This window comes from Leiobunum rupestre, chromosome 2, assembly GCF_980474605.1.
Source record: "Leiobunum rupestre chromosome 2, qqLeiRupe1.1.hap1, whole genome shotgun sequence".
In the NCBI taxonomy this organism is placed as follows: domain Eukaryota; kingdom Metazoa; phylum Arthropoda; class Arachnida; order Opiliones; family Sclerosomatidae; genus Leiobunum; species Leiobunum rupestre.
Window position 1 is genome coordinate 60,092,503 of NC_143385.1, and position 18,696 is coordinate 60,111,198.

The window sequence follows — 18,696 nt, forward strand, 5'->3', positions numbered from 1 at the left end:
TTAAATAACCCGCCTTTCCCCAAACTCTTAAATAACCCGCCTTTCCCCAAACTCTTAAATTCCCCGCCTTTCCCCAAACTCTTAAATTCCCCGCCTTTCCCCAAACTCTTAAATTCCCCGCCTTTCCCCAAACTCTTAAATTCCCCGCCTTTCCCCAAACTCTTAAATTCCCCGCCTTTCCCCAAACTCTTAAAATTTCGCAGATAGAGGGATGCTAATAAGCGTTTTGTACCGAATCGTCCCTGTAGTTATTAGACCGTTCCCACTGCGAATAGCCAGTGACAACAGAAAAAGTGGCGCCATCTCTAGATTCATTGCTTAACTACTAATAAGCAAGTTTCAATAATATCTGACCCCTTCGCAGTTAGACGAAAAAGCAAACAAGGACGGTACTTTGACGTCATAGTTCAGCGTAACCTCGGTGACCTATTACGTCAGCTCAGGCTTCCCTTTGTACCATCCTAATACTTAATTTTAAAGCTGATAGAAATCGGTTATTGAAACTCGCTTATAAGCGAAACGCTCTGAAATCTAAAAATTGTCGTCTGCTAAAAGGTGGTTAAGCGACGAATCTACAGATAGTGTAATTACAAAATGTCGTCTGCTATGACAGGGATTTAGGGTAGGTAGAATCTGTAGTTTATTGTTTAACCAGTGGGATTTGTTTATTAATCTATGATATCACTAGAATTCGTGGCAGAAATAATTAATTGATTCCAAACCATGGAGGAATTAACTAAAGACTATTTTTGCGACAGTTATTAGTTAAAAGCAACGAAACGTAGCAACGGTTTCCAATTTTTATGGGTAAAAAAATCCTCAACTGAAAGGCAATTTATCAGGCAAAAGACAAACGTTAGTATTTAAGTAACAATGTTTAACCTAACCTAACCCAACCTTAAACCAACTCAAATGAAATAAAATACAGCAAAGCATTCTTGAATTAACCTTTTCCAGTTAACAGAGAGCCACCTAGCGGCACACGCGAGAAGCTCCCTAAACTATCGGATTTACGTTAGCAATTTTTCAGGCCCAAGACCAACGTTAGTATTTAAGTAACAATGTTTAACCTAACCTAACCCAACCATAAACCAACTCAAATGAAATAAAAGACAGCCAAGCATTCGTGAATTAGCCTTTTCCAGTTAACAGAGAGCCACCTAGCGGCACACGCGAGAAGCTCCCTAAACTATCGCATTTACGTTAGCAATTTTTCAGGCCAAAGACCAACGTTAGTATTTAAGTAACAATGTTTAACCTAAACCCAACCTTAAACCAACTCAAATGAAATAAAAGACAGCAAAGCATTCGTGAATTAGCCTTTTCAAGTTAACAGAGAGCCACCTAGCGGCACACGCGAGAAGCTCCCTAAACTATCGCATTTACGTTAGCAATTTTTCAGGCCAAAGACCAACGTTAGTATTTAAGTAACAATGTTTAACCTAACCTAACCTAACCTAACCCAACCTTAAACCAACTCAAATGAAATAAAAGACAGCAAAGCATTCGTGAATTAGCCTTTTCCAGTTAACAGAGAGCCACCTAGCGGCAAAAGCGAGAAGCTCCATAAACTATCGGATTTATCACCCGCTTAAGCAGAAGAAAATCGAGCAGTTTAAGAGCTTCTCACGTTGGCCGCTAGGAGGCTCTATGTAACCCGATGACGTAATCCGCGAGAAATGAAACAGGGAGCCGTTGCTAGGTGTAGTCACGTCCGTAGAAATGGAGCTGAGCCGATGATTTACTTTGGGAATATTCTTCTCCCATTTGGGGCGGGTACTCTTCGTCCCAATCGACGACGTCATCGTCTAGCAACACGACAATATGACACTCGCGATCTCCTCTCTGAAAGAACAAGATTTTATTAATTCTGATTTCGACTGCCGGATTAATTAAATTACTAACTTGAGCCGAAGCCACCATAGCTGGTAGTACTAAATCCTCCAAGAAAACTTCGAATTGTTGCCTGGCCCCCTCATTGGACAGTTCGTGAAGTAAGCCCCCTGGTGGAATGAGAGAACAATATGTAAATGAGCACATCAAATAAATCGGTGTTGTAGGTATCGTGACGAAATTACATATTGCCTTGAGCTACGACTACACGGCTGAAGGCATGAAGATTATGAACATAGACCGGCTCTTATTTTAGATATGATCATTGGCCAGCCCTTATTTTAGATCTGATCATTGGCCAGCCCTTATTTTAGATCTGATCATTGGCCAGCCCTTATTTTAGATCTGATCATTGGCCAGCCCTTCTTTTAGATCTGAACATTGGCCAACCCTTCTTTTAGATATGAACATTGGCCCACCCTTCTTTAAGATATGAACATTGGCCCACCCTTCTTTAAGATATGAACATTGGCCCACCCTTCTTTAAGATATGAACATTGGCCCACCCTTCTTTAAGATATGAACATTGGCCCACCCTTCTTTAAGATATGAACATTGGCCCACCCTTCTTTAAGATATGAACATTGGCCCACCCTTCTTTAAGATATGAACATTGGCCCACCCTTCTTTAAGATATGAACATTGGCCCACCCTTCTTTAAGATATGAACATTGGCCCACCCTTCTTTAAGATATGAACATTGGCCCACCCTTCTTTAAGATATGAACATTGGCCCACCCTTCTTTAAGATATGAACATTGGCCCACCCTTCTTTAAGATATGAACATTGGCCCACCCTTCTTTAAGATATGAACATTGGCCCACCCTTCTTTAAGATATGAACATTGGCCCACCCTTCTTTAAGATATGAACATTGGCCCACCCTTCTTTAAGATATGAACATTGGCCCACCCTTCTTTAAGATATGAACATTGGCCCACCCTTCTTTAAGATATGAACATTGGCCCACCCTTCTTTAAGATATGAACATTGGCCCACCCTTCTTTAAGATATGAACATTGGCCCACCCTTCTTTAAGATATGAACATTGGCCCACCCTTCTTTAAGATATGAACATTGGCCCACCCTTCTTTAAGATATGAACATTGGCCCACCCTTCTTTAAGATATGAACATTGGCCCACCCTTCTTTAAGATATGAACATTGGCCCACCCTTCTTTAAGATATGAACATTGGCCCACCCTTCTTTAAGATATGAACATTGGCCCACCCTTCTTTAAGATATGAACATTGGCCCACCCTTCTTTAAGATATGAACATTGGCCCACCCTTCTTTAAGATATGAACATTGGCCCACCCTTCTTTAAGATATGAACATTGGCCCACCCTTCTTTAAGATATGAACATTGGCCCACCCTTCTTTAAGATATGAACATTGGCCCACCCTTCTTTAAGATATGAACATTGGCCCACCCTTCTTTAAGATATGAACATTGGCCCACCCTTCTTTAAGATATGAACATTGGCCCACCCTTCTTTAAGATATGAACATTGGCCCACCCTTCTTTAAGATATGAACATTGGCCCACCCTTCTTTAAGATATGAACATTGGCCCACCCTTCTTTAAGATATGAACATTGGCCCACCCTTCTTTAAGATATGAACATTGGCCCACCCTTCTTTAAGATATGAACATTGGCCCACCCTTCTTTAAGATATGAACATTGGCCCACCCTTCTTTAAGATATGAACATTGGCCCACCCTTCTTTAAGATATGAACATTGGCCCACCCTTCTTTAAGATATGAACATTGGCCCACCCTTCTTTAAGATATGAACATTGGCCCACCCTTCTTTAAGATATGAACATTGGCCCACCCTTCTTTAAGATATGAACATTGGCCCACCCTTCTTTAAGATATGAACATTGGCCCACCCTTCTTTAAGATATGAACATTGGCCCACCCTTCTTTAAGATATGAACATTGGCCCACCCTTCTTTAAGATATGAACATTGGCCCACCCTTCTTTAAGATATGAACATTGGCCCACCCTTCTTTAAGATTTGAACATTGGCCCACCCTTCTTTAAGATATGAACATTGGCCCACCCTTCTTTAAGATATGAACATTGGCCGACCCTTCTTTAAGATATGAACATTGGCCAACCCAAATTTTAGATATGTGTAACTAGTCTAACTAGGGTTACAGTATTAATAAAATATTTACAACTTAAAAAACGCGGGAACAAATATTGTTTAGTGTAGTAGAACTGCTAAAAAATAAATAAAATTGAAATTAACGCGTATGGAAAGTACATTATTTCTTAGCTTCGAAACTATAAATTTCAAATATATTTAAATTTTAAGTTTTTTAAAAGAAAGACTAAAGATGTCGCCTTTGAAACGAATAAATCATTTTATTGACCGACCAAGTTAGCATTTGACCGAAAGCAACCTTGGGGGTGTTCACAAATTAAACAAAGGTCAATTTAGTATTATTATATATTTTTAGTAATAAACGATTTATTAAATATGGTTAATATGAAATATAATAAGGTGCTTTTGAATTATTGTTTAGTCGAATTTGTTACGTAATTAAGAGGATCGCTTGTAATAGTTTAATGTGGTTTGCAATTAATTAAAGTAGTACATTTATAAAATGTGAAATTAGCCTTAATTATAAGTCTATTGTTCAGAAGTTAGTACAATAAAAGCACCGTAGATGGCGCTAATGTACTCGTATCCAAATCGAATCGAGCCACGATTAGATCGATAGATGACGTAGGCTTTGTTCTAAATCAAAGGTTTTTCGCGCCGCTCTAAGAAATAGAATCTTAGACGAAAAGGAAGATCAAATTCAAATTGGCAAACGGCAAAAATTTCTGCCCACAAAGCATTACGAGTCTCGGAAAAGTAGCGTGAAAATCCGCTAGGTGACACTTCAAGCCTTTCAGGCCTGACATTGAGGCGTTTTTACTCTCTTCTTCCCTACTTGAAATTCCGCTGAACTCGCGATTGTCAATTACTTTAATGAATAAACGAACGGACTAAGCATTGTACAGGACAAATATAAGGCGGATATAGAGAGAAAAATCACGTTGAAAGCGCCGTTGAATAATGTAGTTTATTTAAATTAAATATTTAGCGAGCCCGTTTTAATCATTGATCAATTGGAATTTGGCCAGAGATTTAATAAATTACATGGCACTATCTTTACTTAGGGGTGGTACAGAATGGGCCAATTCCTAAGAAGATTGAAAAACAACTTTACTCGGAATTAATCGCGAATAAATTATATAAAAAAGCGTGATCGGATTTATCGCGCGATTGAAATGAAAGAGCGCGAATGAATTAAACAAAACCGTGCTGGAGATGATTAAAGAGTGCTGGAGATGATTAAAGAGTGCTGGAGATGATTAAAGAGTGCTGGAGATGATTAAAGAGTGCTGGAGATGATTAAAGAGTGCTGGAGATGATTAAAGAGTGCTGGAGATGATTAAAGAGTGCTGGAGATGATTAAAGAGTGCTGGAGATGATTAAAGAGTGCTGGAGATGATTAAAGAGTGCTGGAGATGATTAAAGAGTGCTGGAGATGATTAAAGAGTGCTGGAGATGATTAAAGAGTGCTGGAGATGATTAAAGAGTGCTGGAGATGATTAAAGAGTGCTGGAGATGATTAAAGAGTGCTGGAGATGATTAAAGAGTGCTGGAGATGATTAAAGAGGGCTGGAGATGATTAAAGAGGGCTGGAGATGATTAAAGAGGGCTGGAGATGATTAAAGAGGGCTGGAGATGATTAAAGAGGGCTGGAGATGATTAAAGAGGGCTGGAGATGATTAAAGAGGGCTGGAGATGTTTAAAGAGGGCTGGAGATGATTAAAGAGGGCTGGAGATGATTAAAGAGGGCTGGAGATGATTAAAGAGGGCTGGAGATGATTAAAGAGGGCTGGAGATGATTAAAGAGGGCTGGAGATGATTAAAGAGGGCTGGAGATGATTAAAGAGGGCTGGAGATGATTAAAGAGGGCTGGAGATGATTAAAGAGGGCTGGAGATGATTAAAGAGGGCTGGAGATGATTAAAGAGGGCTGGAGATGATTAAAGAGGGCTGGAGATGATTAAAGAGGGCTGGAGATGATTAAAGAGGGCTGGAGATGTTTAAAGAGTGCTGAAGATGATTAACGAGTGCTGAAGATGATTAACGAGGGCTGAAGATGATTAACGAGGGCTGAAGATGATTAACGAGGGCTGAAGATGATTAACGAGGGCTGAAGATGATTAACGAGGGCTAAAGATGATTAAAGAGTGCTGGGGATGATTAAAGAGGGCTAGAGATGATTAAAGAGGGCTAGAGATGATTAAAGAGGGCTAAAGATGATTAAAGAGGGCTAAAGATGATTAAAGAGGGCTAAAGATGATAAAAGAGGGCTAAAGATGATAAAAGAGGGCTAAAGATGATAAAAGAGGGCTAAAGATGATTAAAGAGGGCTAAAGATGATTAAAGAGGGCTAAAGATGATTAAAGAGGGCTAAAGATGATTAAAGAGGGCTAAAGATGATTAAAGAGGGCTAAAGATGATTAAAGAGGGCTAAAGATGATTAAAGAGGGCTGAAGATGATTAAAGAGGGCTGAAGATGATTAAAGAGGGCTGAAGATGATTAAAGAGGGCTGAAGATGATTAAAGAGGGCTGAAGATGATTAAAGAGGGCTGAAGATGATTAAAGAGGGCTGAAGATGATTAAAGAGGGCTGAAGATGATTAAAGAGGGCTGAAGATGATTAAAGAGGGCTGAAGATGATTAAAGAGGGCTGAAGATGATTAAAGAGGGCTGAAGATGATTAAAGAGGGCTGAAGATGATTAAAGAGGGCTGAAGATGATTAAAGAGGGCTGAAGATGATTAAAGAGGGCTGAAGATGATTAAAGAGGGCTGAAGATGATTAAAGAGGGCTGAAGATGATTAAAGAGGGCTGAAGATGATTAAAGAGGGCTGAAGATGATTAAAGAGGGCTGAAGATGATTAAAGAGGGCTGAAGATGATTAAAGAGGGCTGAAGATGATTAAAGAGGGCTGAAGATGATTAAAGAGGGCTGAAGATGATTAAAGAGGGCTGAAGATGATTAAAGAGGGCTGAAGATGATTAAAGAGGGCTAGAGATGATTAAAGAGTGCTGAAGATGATTAACGAGTACTGGAGATGATTTAAGAGTTTTTGAAATGATCAAATCGCAATTGAAATGATTAAAAAGGTTTGAAATTATCAAATCGCGATTGAACTGATTTAAAGTATAAAATGACCAAATCGTGAAGGAGATTATTAACTCACGATTCAAATGATTAAATATCGGTTGAAACGATCAAATCACGAATGAAAATACGATCATAATTATTGGGAATAGGCCAAAGTACAGTAGGCCTAATTTCCCGATCGATGTGTTTTTGGGTGCGAGGGCATAAACAGAGGTAAGTATTTGACTCACGTAAGTTGTGGCATTTGACAGTTTGAGCATCGAAAGGTATGAGTAGGTAATCACAAGCCTCCCTGAGTTCGGGCACCGAGACGCTGGGAGGGCACCGGATTAAGCCCGTCTTGTAGTAGTCCAGCACCGCCCTGAAGATGGTGGCCGAGATGCCCTCCGCCACCTCGTACTCTCCCCTTTCGTTCGGACGAGTGAAATTATTCTCCAGCGACGAACCGAACATTCTGAAATTAATAAAACCACCGTCGTTAAGAGTTCTTAAATTCATTAAGTTCTTCCTAGTTGTTGTCCATTTCAACCAACTAAAATTAAGAGTTCCCGAGGAATATTTTTTAGTTGACTAAAACTAAATTGGTACAAGGGTTTAGTTGCCACGAGCTAAATGGGTACAAGGGTTAGTTGCCAAGAGCTAAATTGGTACAAGAGTTTAGTGGCCAAAAACTAAATAGGTACAATTGTTTAGTGACCAAAAACTAAATAGGTACAAGGGTTTAGTGGCCAAAAACTAAATAGGTACAAGGGTTTAGTGGCCAAAAACTAAATAGGTACAAGGGTTTAGTGGCCAAAAACTAAATAGGTACAAGGGTTTAGTGGGCAAGAGCTAAATAGGTACAAGAGTTTAGTGGCCAAAAACTAAATAGGTACAAGGGTTTAGTTGTCAAAAACTAAATAGGTACAAGGGTTTAGTTGTCAAAAACTAAATAGGTACAAGGGTTTAGTTGTCAAAAACTAAATAGGTACAAGGGTGTAGTTGTCAAAAACTAAATACGTACAAGGGTGTAGTTGTCAAAAACTAAATACGTACAAGGGTGTAGTTGTCAAAAACTAAATACGTACAAGGGTGTAGTTGCCAAAAACTAAATACGTACAAGGGTGTAGTTGCCAAAAACTAAATACGTACAAGGGTGTAGTTGCCAAAAACTAAATACGTACAACGTTGTAGTTGCCAAAAACTAAATACGTACAACGTTGTAGTTGCCAAAAACTAAATACGTACAACGTTGTAGTTGCCAAAAACTAAATACGTACAACGTTGTAGTTGCCAAAAACTAAATACGTACAACGTTGTAGTTGCCAAAAACTAAATACGTACAACGTTGTAGTTGCCAAAAACTAAATACGTACAACGTTGTAGTTGCCAAAAACTAAATACGTACAACGTTGTAGTTGTTAAAAACTAAATACGTACAAGGGTGTAGTTGTTAAAAACTAAATACGTACAAGGGTGTAGTTGTTAAAAACTAAATACGTACAAGGGTGTAGTTGTTAAAAACTAAATACGTACAAGGGTGTAGTTGTTAAAAACTAAATACGTACAAGGGTGTAGTTGCCAAAAACTAAATACGTACAAGGTTGTAGTTGCCAAAAACTAAATACGTACAACGTTGTAGTTGCCAAAAACTAAATACGTACAACGTTGTAGTTGCCAAAAACTAAATACGTACAACGTTGTAGTTGCCAAAAACTAAATACGTACAACGTTGTAGTTGCCAAAAACTAAATACGTACAACGTTGTAGTTGCCAAAAACTAAATACGTACAAGGTTGTAGTTGCCAAAAACTAAATACGTACAACGTTGTAGTTGCCAAAAACTAAATACGTACAACGTTGTAGTTGCCAAAAACTAAATACGTACAAGGTTGTAGTTGCCAAAAACTAAATACGTACAACGTTGTAGTTGCCAAAAACTAAATACGTACAACGTTGTAGTTGCCAAAAACTAAATACGTACAACGTTGTAGTTGCCAAAAACTAAATACGTACAAGGGTGTAGTTGTTAAAAACTAAATACGTATAAGGGTGTAGTTGTTAAAAACTAAATACGTACAAGGGTGTAGTTGCCAAAAACTAAATACGTACAAGGTTGTAGTTGCCAAAAACTAAATACGTACAAGGGTTTAGTAGATTTAGATTTAAGTTTCAGATTAGTTTCTAGGGATTGCTATTCTATGAAGTCTTAGCTGATAATTTTACAAAAATAAATAGGTCCTGGAACTCAAAAGGACACTAGGACTTAGCTAAATAGGAAATAAGAATATCAAGCTAGAATTTGATGAGATTTTGGTTAGAAAAAAATAGCACCTAGTGAAAATGCTTTTTCTTTTGGAAAATTGATAGCACTAAAGGACTCATAAAATTAACTTTTAATTCTTAAAGCTTACCGAAAAAATTAATTTAGTTTTAATTAAAATTAAAATATCGGCCTAATGAGACGTCAGCATCAGTTTGCAAAAGCGAAAACTCTATTTTTTATTTTTTGAAGGAATTGGGTGAAGATAAAAATAATCCCAGATGGAAAAGTAAATTAAGAGTCAGAATTTCTTCACTGAATATTTAATTAAAAATCTCTTATTTGCGACTCGCAAAAGTCAATTTCTCATTTTAACCCGATTAAATTTTAAAGTTGTTTTCAAACCCTGTTAAGAGGGAAATATTTTTCTTTTAAAACAAATGTTCATTAATTCAACCAGAAGTAAATAATACACATCTCTTACCAGCGAAGTATCCATTTAAGCAAGAATCAGGGCTCCCACCAAAATCTCAAAAAATAATAGGGAAATAGGGGATTTTTCTGGCTAGAAATAGGGTGAAATAGGAACCAAATATTTTGAAGTAGGAACCAAATAGGGACCATTTTAATAAACAAAAATAAGATCTTTATTTAAACTTTTAAAAGCAGCAAATTTTTAAAACTGACTTAGTTTTAATTTAAAAAATGTTTTATCACAAAAATTAAGTACTTATAGTTTTAATTTCAAAAAATGTTTTATCACAAAAATTAAGTACTTATAGTTTTAATTTCAAAAAATGTTTTATCACAAAAATTAAGTACTTATAGTTTTAATTTCAAAAAATTTTTATCACAAAAATTAAGTACTTATAGTTTTAATTTCAAAAAATGTTTTATCACAAAAATTAAGTACTTATAGTTTTAATTTCAAAAAAACTTATCAATCCCAAAAATGACTATAAATTTTTTGTAATAATTCTATCACATTAAATCGGGTTTTTTTTCGCTTTTCTATGAAATATTTTAAGCCGATGGTACTTTTCACCAAATGTACTAGAAATAGGGTGATTTAGTGACCAAATCCCGATTTTATGGTGGTTTAGGGACCTCGAAAAAAAGTAGGGGCTTTTAGGCATTTTAGGGACCTGGTGGGAGCCCTGAAGAATGTATTTAAAACGTAGCATAGGGAAATTAATACTTCCTTATGACCTATTTATGCACTTATGATTCAATTAAATTATCTGTAGAGGTTGGGGACGGTTAATCATTATCAGGGCCCCCACTCGAATCTTAAAATTTTTTATAGGAAAAATAGGATTATATTTCTAAAATTATAGGACTTTATAGGACTATTTTTACAAAATTATAGGATTTTATAGGACTATTTATGCTATTTTATTTACTAACTTTATGCATTTAAAATACAAAAACTATATGTAGAGAAATAAATCTTTGATTTTAACTTAAAAATAGTAACTATTTAACCATTTTATCAAAAAAATATACTAGTAGCTAACCATGTTAACAATAACAAAAGTATAGACTAGAATGACTTGGTATACGAATTTATCCTATAGCTAAATCTAGCAATTTCACTGCGTGGTTGGATTTGAAATGGGCAAAATATCAAGATTATAGGATTTTATAGGACTTTTGGGGGATTTTGCTATAAATATAGGATGTTATAGGACATTTTTGAAAATATAGGATTATATAGGAATTATAGGACCTCTGGGAGCCCTGCATTATCCATGTTTAAATTGATTTTTTCGGCAAAAAAATGTAAAAAAAGAAATTTACCTGTTAATATTTCGGAAAATGATTAAAAAACATGTATAATTCGGAAAATTTGAGCTTTTTAACGAAAAAACGTCATTTTTCCGATTAATTTTACAAATTTATCAAAAAATTAATCGGATAATACAGAAATATAAATTACTTGATCAAAACATTTTACGAATAATTTTGAGAGCTTTATCTATTGAATAAAAGTTAACCATCCCCGACCCCTAATTCTCTACAAGATATTATCAAGAATGTATTTATTTATTCTCAGGGAGAATGAATATGTCGAGACTATCGACGGACACGTTGAGGCCCTAACCCCGTCACGCTAAGGGGGGGGGGGGGGAATGGAGGCGGTCTTATTTTTTCCGTCCTCGCAGCAGCGTTAATCGCGTCGGAAAACGTAATTTTTAAGAACCAATGACATTGCAGTATTATTTGATTTTATTAAAGCGGAGGAGCATACCGGGGGCTCCAACGGGTGGAATTGGAGAAACGCTAAAAATAATCTCAACATATTTATTCTCCCTGAGAATAAATAAATACATTCTTGATATAATATACAAGATGTCCACTAAAAACGAAAAATGATAAATAACTGAAAAACGTATTTTTTAAAAATTTCAAATTTCTACGCGACATTCCTCGTGCAGGGGGACATTTACTAGTGTAAAATGTAATGACTTTGAACCATGTCTTCAAGGTCATTCCAAAAACTATCTCGAGGACCGTTACGTGGTTCAAATAACTTTGATTTGACCAATCAGAAGCCGAGATATTGAAGGTTAATGAATTGAACCGATTTCTGTAAGATTGGTTGTCATGAGAACAAGTTTTAGAATAATTGAACTCCGTCGTTAAACGAGCTCAAGCAGGTATCGTAGCCGACGGTGGCATAATTGAACCGTTGTAAACTAATCAGTATTTATTTGATTAAGTCAAATTAAACTAATCAGATTATTTTATGATCAAACACTGAATTCATTAACCTTCTGATTGGTCAAATTGGGTAAACCTAAGTTATTTGAACTAATAATATGGCGAGCAACAACTTTCTAATTGGAACCAAATCCGTAAACCCGACGGTTCTAGAGATAGTTTTTGAATGTCCTTGAAGACATTGTTCAAGGTCCTTCCATTTTACACTATTAAGGTCCCCCTGCACGTAGAATGTTCCATAGGAATTTGAAATTTAAAAAAAAAAGTTTTTCAGATATTTATCTTTTTTCGTTTTCTAGTGGACACCCTGTATAATATAATAGCATATGTAACATAAATACTCATAAGTGTGCCTCTGTTTAACAACTCTGTATTAAAAATTTTAATGAGACCTTGTTTCATAGCCACCCCAGAAAATACGGACAAACGTCGCGTAAAACTGGTTTTCACTTCCTTTCCTCCCCGCCAGAACTAGTTTTGATGCCGTTTGTAAGAACCTTGGATAAAACCGTCATCGACTGGGAAGTGACGTCATATCCTTGCAACAAGGTCTCATTGAGAAAAGGATCTTTCTGGCACACTTATGAGTAATTATGTTACATATGCTAATAGGCTATATATAAGTATTATATTTAATTTTTTTTCATTTTAAAAGGCGGTCAAAATAACCGCTATGAAACTGGAACATAACTTCGAAAACAACTGCTTTCCAGTTTTACCGGCCCGAGATAAGGAATGCGCAAAAATAGGCCTTAAAATAGCGAGTCTAGCTTCGCGCGCAAAAACAAACAAGCAAAGGCTTAAAGGAAGATTTTTTCCGTCTCCCTCTCGTAAAAATCCGTCATTATCAGAGAAGGCGAAGCTACCTTGGTATGAAAAAGGAAACAGAATAACAAAATGAGTTGTCTCCCCCTCAATACTCGAGGAGGAGATGGCGCAAAGCGACGACTGGCGGCGAATCAATTAATCAATACTCAAGTGACCTCAGACGGAAAACTCAGGCAAAGATAGTCGAATATCGAGATGCGCCTTTACGGGGGGCTGTTCCTAAAGGTAGACGCGAGTCTTAACTACCGTACATCACGCCGCCTAGTGAGACATTTTTCAAACGAGAAACGTAAAGACATAAGTCTATAATCAATTTTTCCATAAGTATGACGTTTCTAATTTTTAAAATAGTTAAATATATTAATATAAATATTGCTAAGAATTTTAAGCTTCCCCTAACGAGATAATTTTGAAATGAGTAACGTAAAGACATAAGTCTATAATCAATTTTTCCATAAGTATGACGTTTCTAATTTTTAAAATAGTTAAATATATTAATATAAATATTGCTAAGAATTTTAAGCTTCCCCTAACGAGATAATTTTGAAATGAGTAACGTAAAGACATAAGTCTATAATCAATTTTTACATAAGTATGACGTTTCTAATTTTTAAAATAGTTAAATATATTAATATAAATATTGCTAAGAATTTTAAGCATCCCCTAACGAGATAATTTTGAAATGAGTAACGTAAAGACATAAGTCTATAATCAATTTTTACATAAGTATGACGTTTCTAATTTTTGAAATAGTTAAATATATTAATATAAATATTGCTAAGAATTTTAAGCATCCCCTAACGAGATAATTTTGAAATGAGTAACGTAACGATAAGTCTATAATCAATTTTTACATAAGTATGACGTTTCTAATTTTTAAAATAGTTAAATATATTAATATAAATATTGCTAAGAATTTTAAGCATCCCCTAACGAGATAATTTTGAAATGAGTAACGTAAAGACATAAGTCTATAATCAATTTTTACATAAGTATGACGTTTCTAATTTTTAAAATAGTTAAATATATTAATATAAATATTGCTAAGAATTTTAAGCATCCCCTAACGAGATAATTTTGAAATGAGTAACGTAAAGACATAAGTCTATAATCAATTTTTCCATAAGTATGACGTTTCTAATTTTTAAAATAGTTAAATATATTAATATAAATATTGCTAAGAATTTTAAGCTTCCCCTAACGAGATAATTTTGAAATGAGTAACGTAAAGACATAAGTCTATAATAAATTTTTACATAAGTATGACGTTTCTAATTTTTAAAATAGTTAAATATATTAATATAAATATTGCTAAGAATTTTAAGCATCCCCTAACGAGATAATTTTGAAATGAGTAACGTAAAGACATAAGTCTATAATCAATTTTTCCATAAGTATGACGTTTCTAATTTTTAAAATAGTTAAATATATTAATATAAATATTGCTAAGAATTTTAAGCTTCCCCTAACGAGATAATTTTGAAATGAGTAACGTAAAGACATAAGTCTATAATCAATTTTTCCATAAGTATGACGTTTCTAATTTTTAAAATAGTTAAATATATTAATATAAATATTGCTAAGAATTTTAAGCTTCCCCTAACGAGATAATTTTGAAATGAGTAACGTAAAGACATAAGTCTATAATCAATTTTTACATAAGTATGACGTTTCTAATTTTTAAAATAGTTAAATATATTAATATAAATATTGCTAAGAATTTTAAGCTTCCCCTAACGAGATAATTTTGAAATGAGTAACGTAAAGACATAAGTCTATAATAAATTTTTACATAAGTATGACGTTTCTAATTTTTAAAATAGTTAAATATATTAATATAAATATTGCTAAGAATTTTAAGCATCCCCTAACGAGATAATTTTGAAATGAGTAACGTAAAGACATAAGTCTATAATCAATTTTTCCATAAGTATGACGTTTCTAATTTTTAAAATAGTTAAATATATTAATATAAATATTGCTAAGAATTTTAAGCTTCCCCTAACGAGATAATTTTGAAATGAGTAACGTAAAGACATAAGTCTATAATCAATTTTTCCATAAGTATGACGTTTCTAATTTTTAAAATAGTTAAATATATTAATATAAATATTGCTAAGAATTTTAAGCTTCCCCTAACGAGATAATTTTGAAATGAGTAACGTAAAGACATAAGTCTATAATCAATTTTTACATAAGTATGACGTTTCTAATTTTTAAAATAGTTAAATATATTAATATAAATATTGCTAAGAATTTTAAGCATCCCCTAACGAGATAATTTTGAAATGAGTAACGTAAAGACATAAGTCTATAATCAATTTTTACATAAGTATGACGTTTCTAATTTTTAAAATAGTTAAATATATTAATATAAATATTGCTAAGAATTTTAAGCATCCCCTAACGAGATAATTTTGAAATGAGTAACGTAAAGACATAAGTCTATAATCAATTTTTCCATAAGTATGACGTTTCTAATTTTTAAAATAGTTAAATATATTAATATAAATATTGCTAAGAATTTTAAGCTTCCCCTAACGAGATAATTTTGAAATGAGTAACGTAAAGACATAAGTCTATAATAAATTTTTACATAAGTATGACGTTTCTAATTTTTAAAATAGTTAAATATATTAATATAAATATTGCTAAGAATTTTAAGCATCCCCTAACGAGATAATTTTGAAATGAGTAACGTAAAGACATAAGTCTATAATCAATTTTTCCATAAGTATGACGTTTCTAATTTTTAAAATAGTTAAATATATTAATATAAATATTGCTAAGAATTTTAAGCTTCCCCTAACGAGATAATTTTGAAATGAGTAACGTAAAGACATAAGTCTATAATCAATTTTTCCATAAGTATGACGTTTCTAATTTTTAAAATAGTTAAATATATTAATATAAATATTGCTAAGAATTTTAAGCTTCCCCTAACGAGATAATTTTGAAATGAGTAACGTAAAGACATAAGTCTATAATCAATTTTTACATAAGTATGACGTTTCTAATTTTTAAAATAGTTAAATATATTAATATAAATATTGCTAAGAATTTTAAGCTTCCCCTAACGAGATAATTTTGAAATGAGTAACGTAAAGACATAAGTCTATAATCAATTTTTCCATAAGTATGACGTTTCTAATTTTTAAAATAGTTAAATATATTAATATAAATATTGCTAAGAATTTTAAGCTTCCCCTAACGAGATAATTTTGAAATGAGTAACGTAAAGACATAAGTCTATAATCAATTTTTACATAAGTATGACGTTTCTAATTTTTAAAATAGTTAAATATATTAATATAAATATTGCTAAGAATTTTAAGCTTCCCCTAACGAGATAATTTTGAAATGAGTAACGTAAAGACATAAGTCTATAATCAATTTTTCCATAAGTATGACGTTTCTAATTTTTAAAATAGTTAAATATATTAATATAAATATTGCTAAGAATTTTAAGCTTCCCCTAACGAGATAATTTTGAAATGAGTAACGTAAAGACATAAGTCTATAATCAATTTTTACATAAGTATGACGTTTCTAATTTTTAAAATAGTTAAATATATTAATATAAATATTGCTAAGAATTTTAAGCATCCCCTAACGAGATAATTTTGAAATGAGTAACGTAAAGACATAAGTCTATAATCAATTTTTACATAAGTATGACGTTTCTAATTTTTAAAATAGTTAAATATATTAATATAAATATTGCTAAGAATTTTAAGCATCCCCTAACGAGATAATTTTGAAATGAGTAACGTAAAGACATAAGTCTATAATCAATTTTTCCATAAGTATGACGTTTCTAATTTTTAAAATAGTTAAATATATTAATATAAATATTGCTAAGAATTTTAAGCTTCCCCTAACGAGATAATTTTGAAATGAGTAACGTAAAGACATAAGTCTATAATAAATTTTTACATAAGTATGACGTTTCTAATTTTTAAAATAGTTAAATATATTAATATAAATATTGCTAAGAATTTTAAGCATCCCCTAACGAGATAATTTTGAAATGAGTAACGTAAAGACATAAGTCTATAATCAATTTTTCCATAAGTATGACGTTTCTAATTTTTAAAATAGTTAAATATATTAATATAAATATTGCTAAGAATTTTAAGCTTCCCCTAACGAGATAATTTTGAAATGAGTAACGTAAAGACATAAGTCTATAATCAATTTTTCCATAAGTATGACGTTTCTAATTTTTAAAATAGTTAAATATATTAATATAAATATTGCTAAGAATTTTAAGCTTCCCCTAACGAGATAATTTTGAAATGAGTAACGTAAAGACATAAGTCTATAATCAATTTTTACATAAGTATGACGTTTCTAATTTTTAAAATAGTTAAATATATTAATATAAATATTGCTAAGAATTTTAAGCTTCCCCTAACGAGATAATTTTGAAATGAGTAACGTAAAGACATAAGTCTATAATCAATTTTTACATAAGTATGACGTTTCTAATTTTTGAAATAGTTCTTAATATAAATATTTCTAAATATTTTTAGCTTTCCCCAACGAGATAATTTTCATAAAAGTAATGACATTTTTATTTTTAATTTACCGAGTGATTATACGCTAATACCTTTGGCACCAGCCTAGCAGGGTTCGTACAAAATTCCCGGAATTAAATTTCCTGACATTTCCAGGTTTTCCCTGACCTAATGGCCAAATTTAGCCCGACCATTTTTGTAGTAAAATCTTGAACATTATTGATAATGTATTTTTAATACATCTTTCAAAAATTGATTTGCCTGAATTTTTTTCGGGGTCATTTTATTTCCCTTACTTTTTTGGACCATTTCAAAATTCTCCGACTATTCCCTGACCATCTGGAAACATTCCAGGTGGTGTACGAACCCTGCCTAGGCCCAAGTCTTCTAGCCACGCGAGCCAACAGCTACCTACACTCACTATTAACGTTAATCTCTAAAAGGGAAAAAATTTGGGCCTTAATAATAATAATAATAATAAGCTAGGCTAATACCCTTGGCACCATCTTAGACCCAAGTAACCTAGCGACTTATAATGCCTTTAATTCATATGACCGGGTTACAATGCGTAGGAGGGTGGTGGCAAGCCCTTCATGCCACGCTAACCAACAGCTCCCTACTCTCACTATTACCGTTAACCTCTACAAGTTTTTATGGAAAGGGGAAACCGAAGAATCCGTGGGAGACCCCTTTCAACCGTGTCACAAGCTGGGATTAAACTCGGCTCGTTCTCCCCTAAGTATAAATAATAAATACAGTATCGACAAAAAATACCACACAAATTAAATAAACTGATAAAGTACTTCATTTGACCCCCCCCCAAGTTATTCGAAGGCTAAAATTCGGAAATTAGTTTACAGAGCGGGCTACCGGATGGCGCTGCCTGACGTAGTTAACGTTCCGGCCTCACACGCGAGTAAACGTCGTCCCGAAACAAGACCTAAATGGAACAGGAAATAAATTGCATTTGAACCCTCGGCGTCCCGCGTACCGAGTCGTCACTTTAACTCGAGCGTCGCCGTTATTAAAGGCGAAAGGCGGCTCAATTTGCAATACGAGTTATCTGTCGAGCCCGCGATGTTTGCTTTCGTGTCACTCGGTCGTCAAAATTATTTCTTTTTCGTCACATTGTCATTCTGGGATGGCTCCTATTTCATCGCTCGCCAGATATTCGAGACGAGCGCCGCCGTGACTGTGACAAAGAGGACCTTCGCTTCGACGAGATTGCGAGGTCTGATCGCCACGCAATTTCGTTTTACTTCATTCGCGCTCGTTCGGAAA

General features: G+C 33.8%; 1 protein-coding gene across 5 annotated transcripts in view; it reads right to left on the reverse strand.

Annotated features, from left to right (window-relative positions):
* mri (BTB/POZ domain-containing protein mrityu) overlaps nucleotides 1-18,696 on the reverse strand; it is a 320,586-nt gene that overhangs the window by 6,626 nt on the left and 295,264 nt on the right. For all 5 annotated transcript variants that reach the window (XM_090165924.1, XM_090165925.1, XM_090165927.1 and 2 more), the window contains 3 exons: nucleotides 7,332-7,555; nucleotides 1,906-2,003; nucleotides 1,746-1,845 (listed from right to left, as the gene is read on the reverse strand). In XM_090165924.1, the coding sequence (XP_090022050.1) occupies nucleotides 1,746-1,845; nucleotides 1,906-2,003; nucleotides 7,332-7,555 (422 nt within the window). The remainder of the gene's footprint in view (nucleotides 1-1,745; nucleotides 1,846-1,905; nucleotides 2,004-7,331; nucleotides 7,556-18,696) is intronic.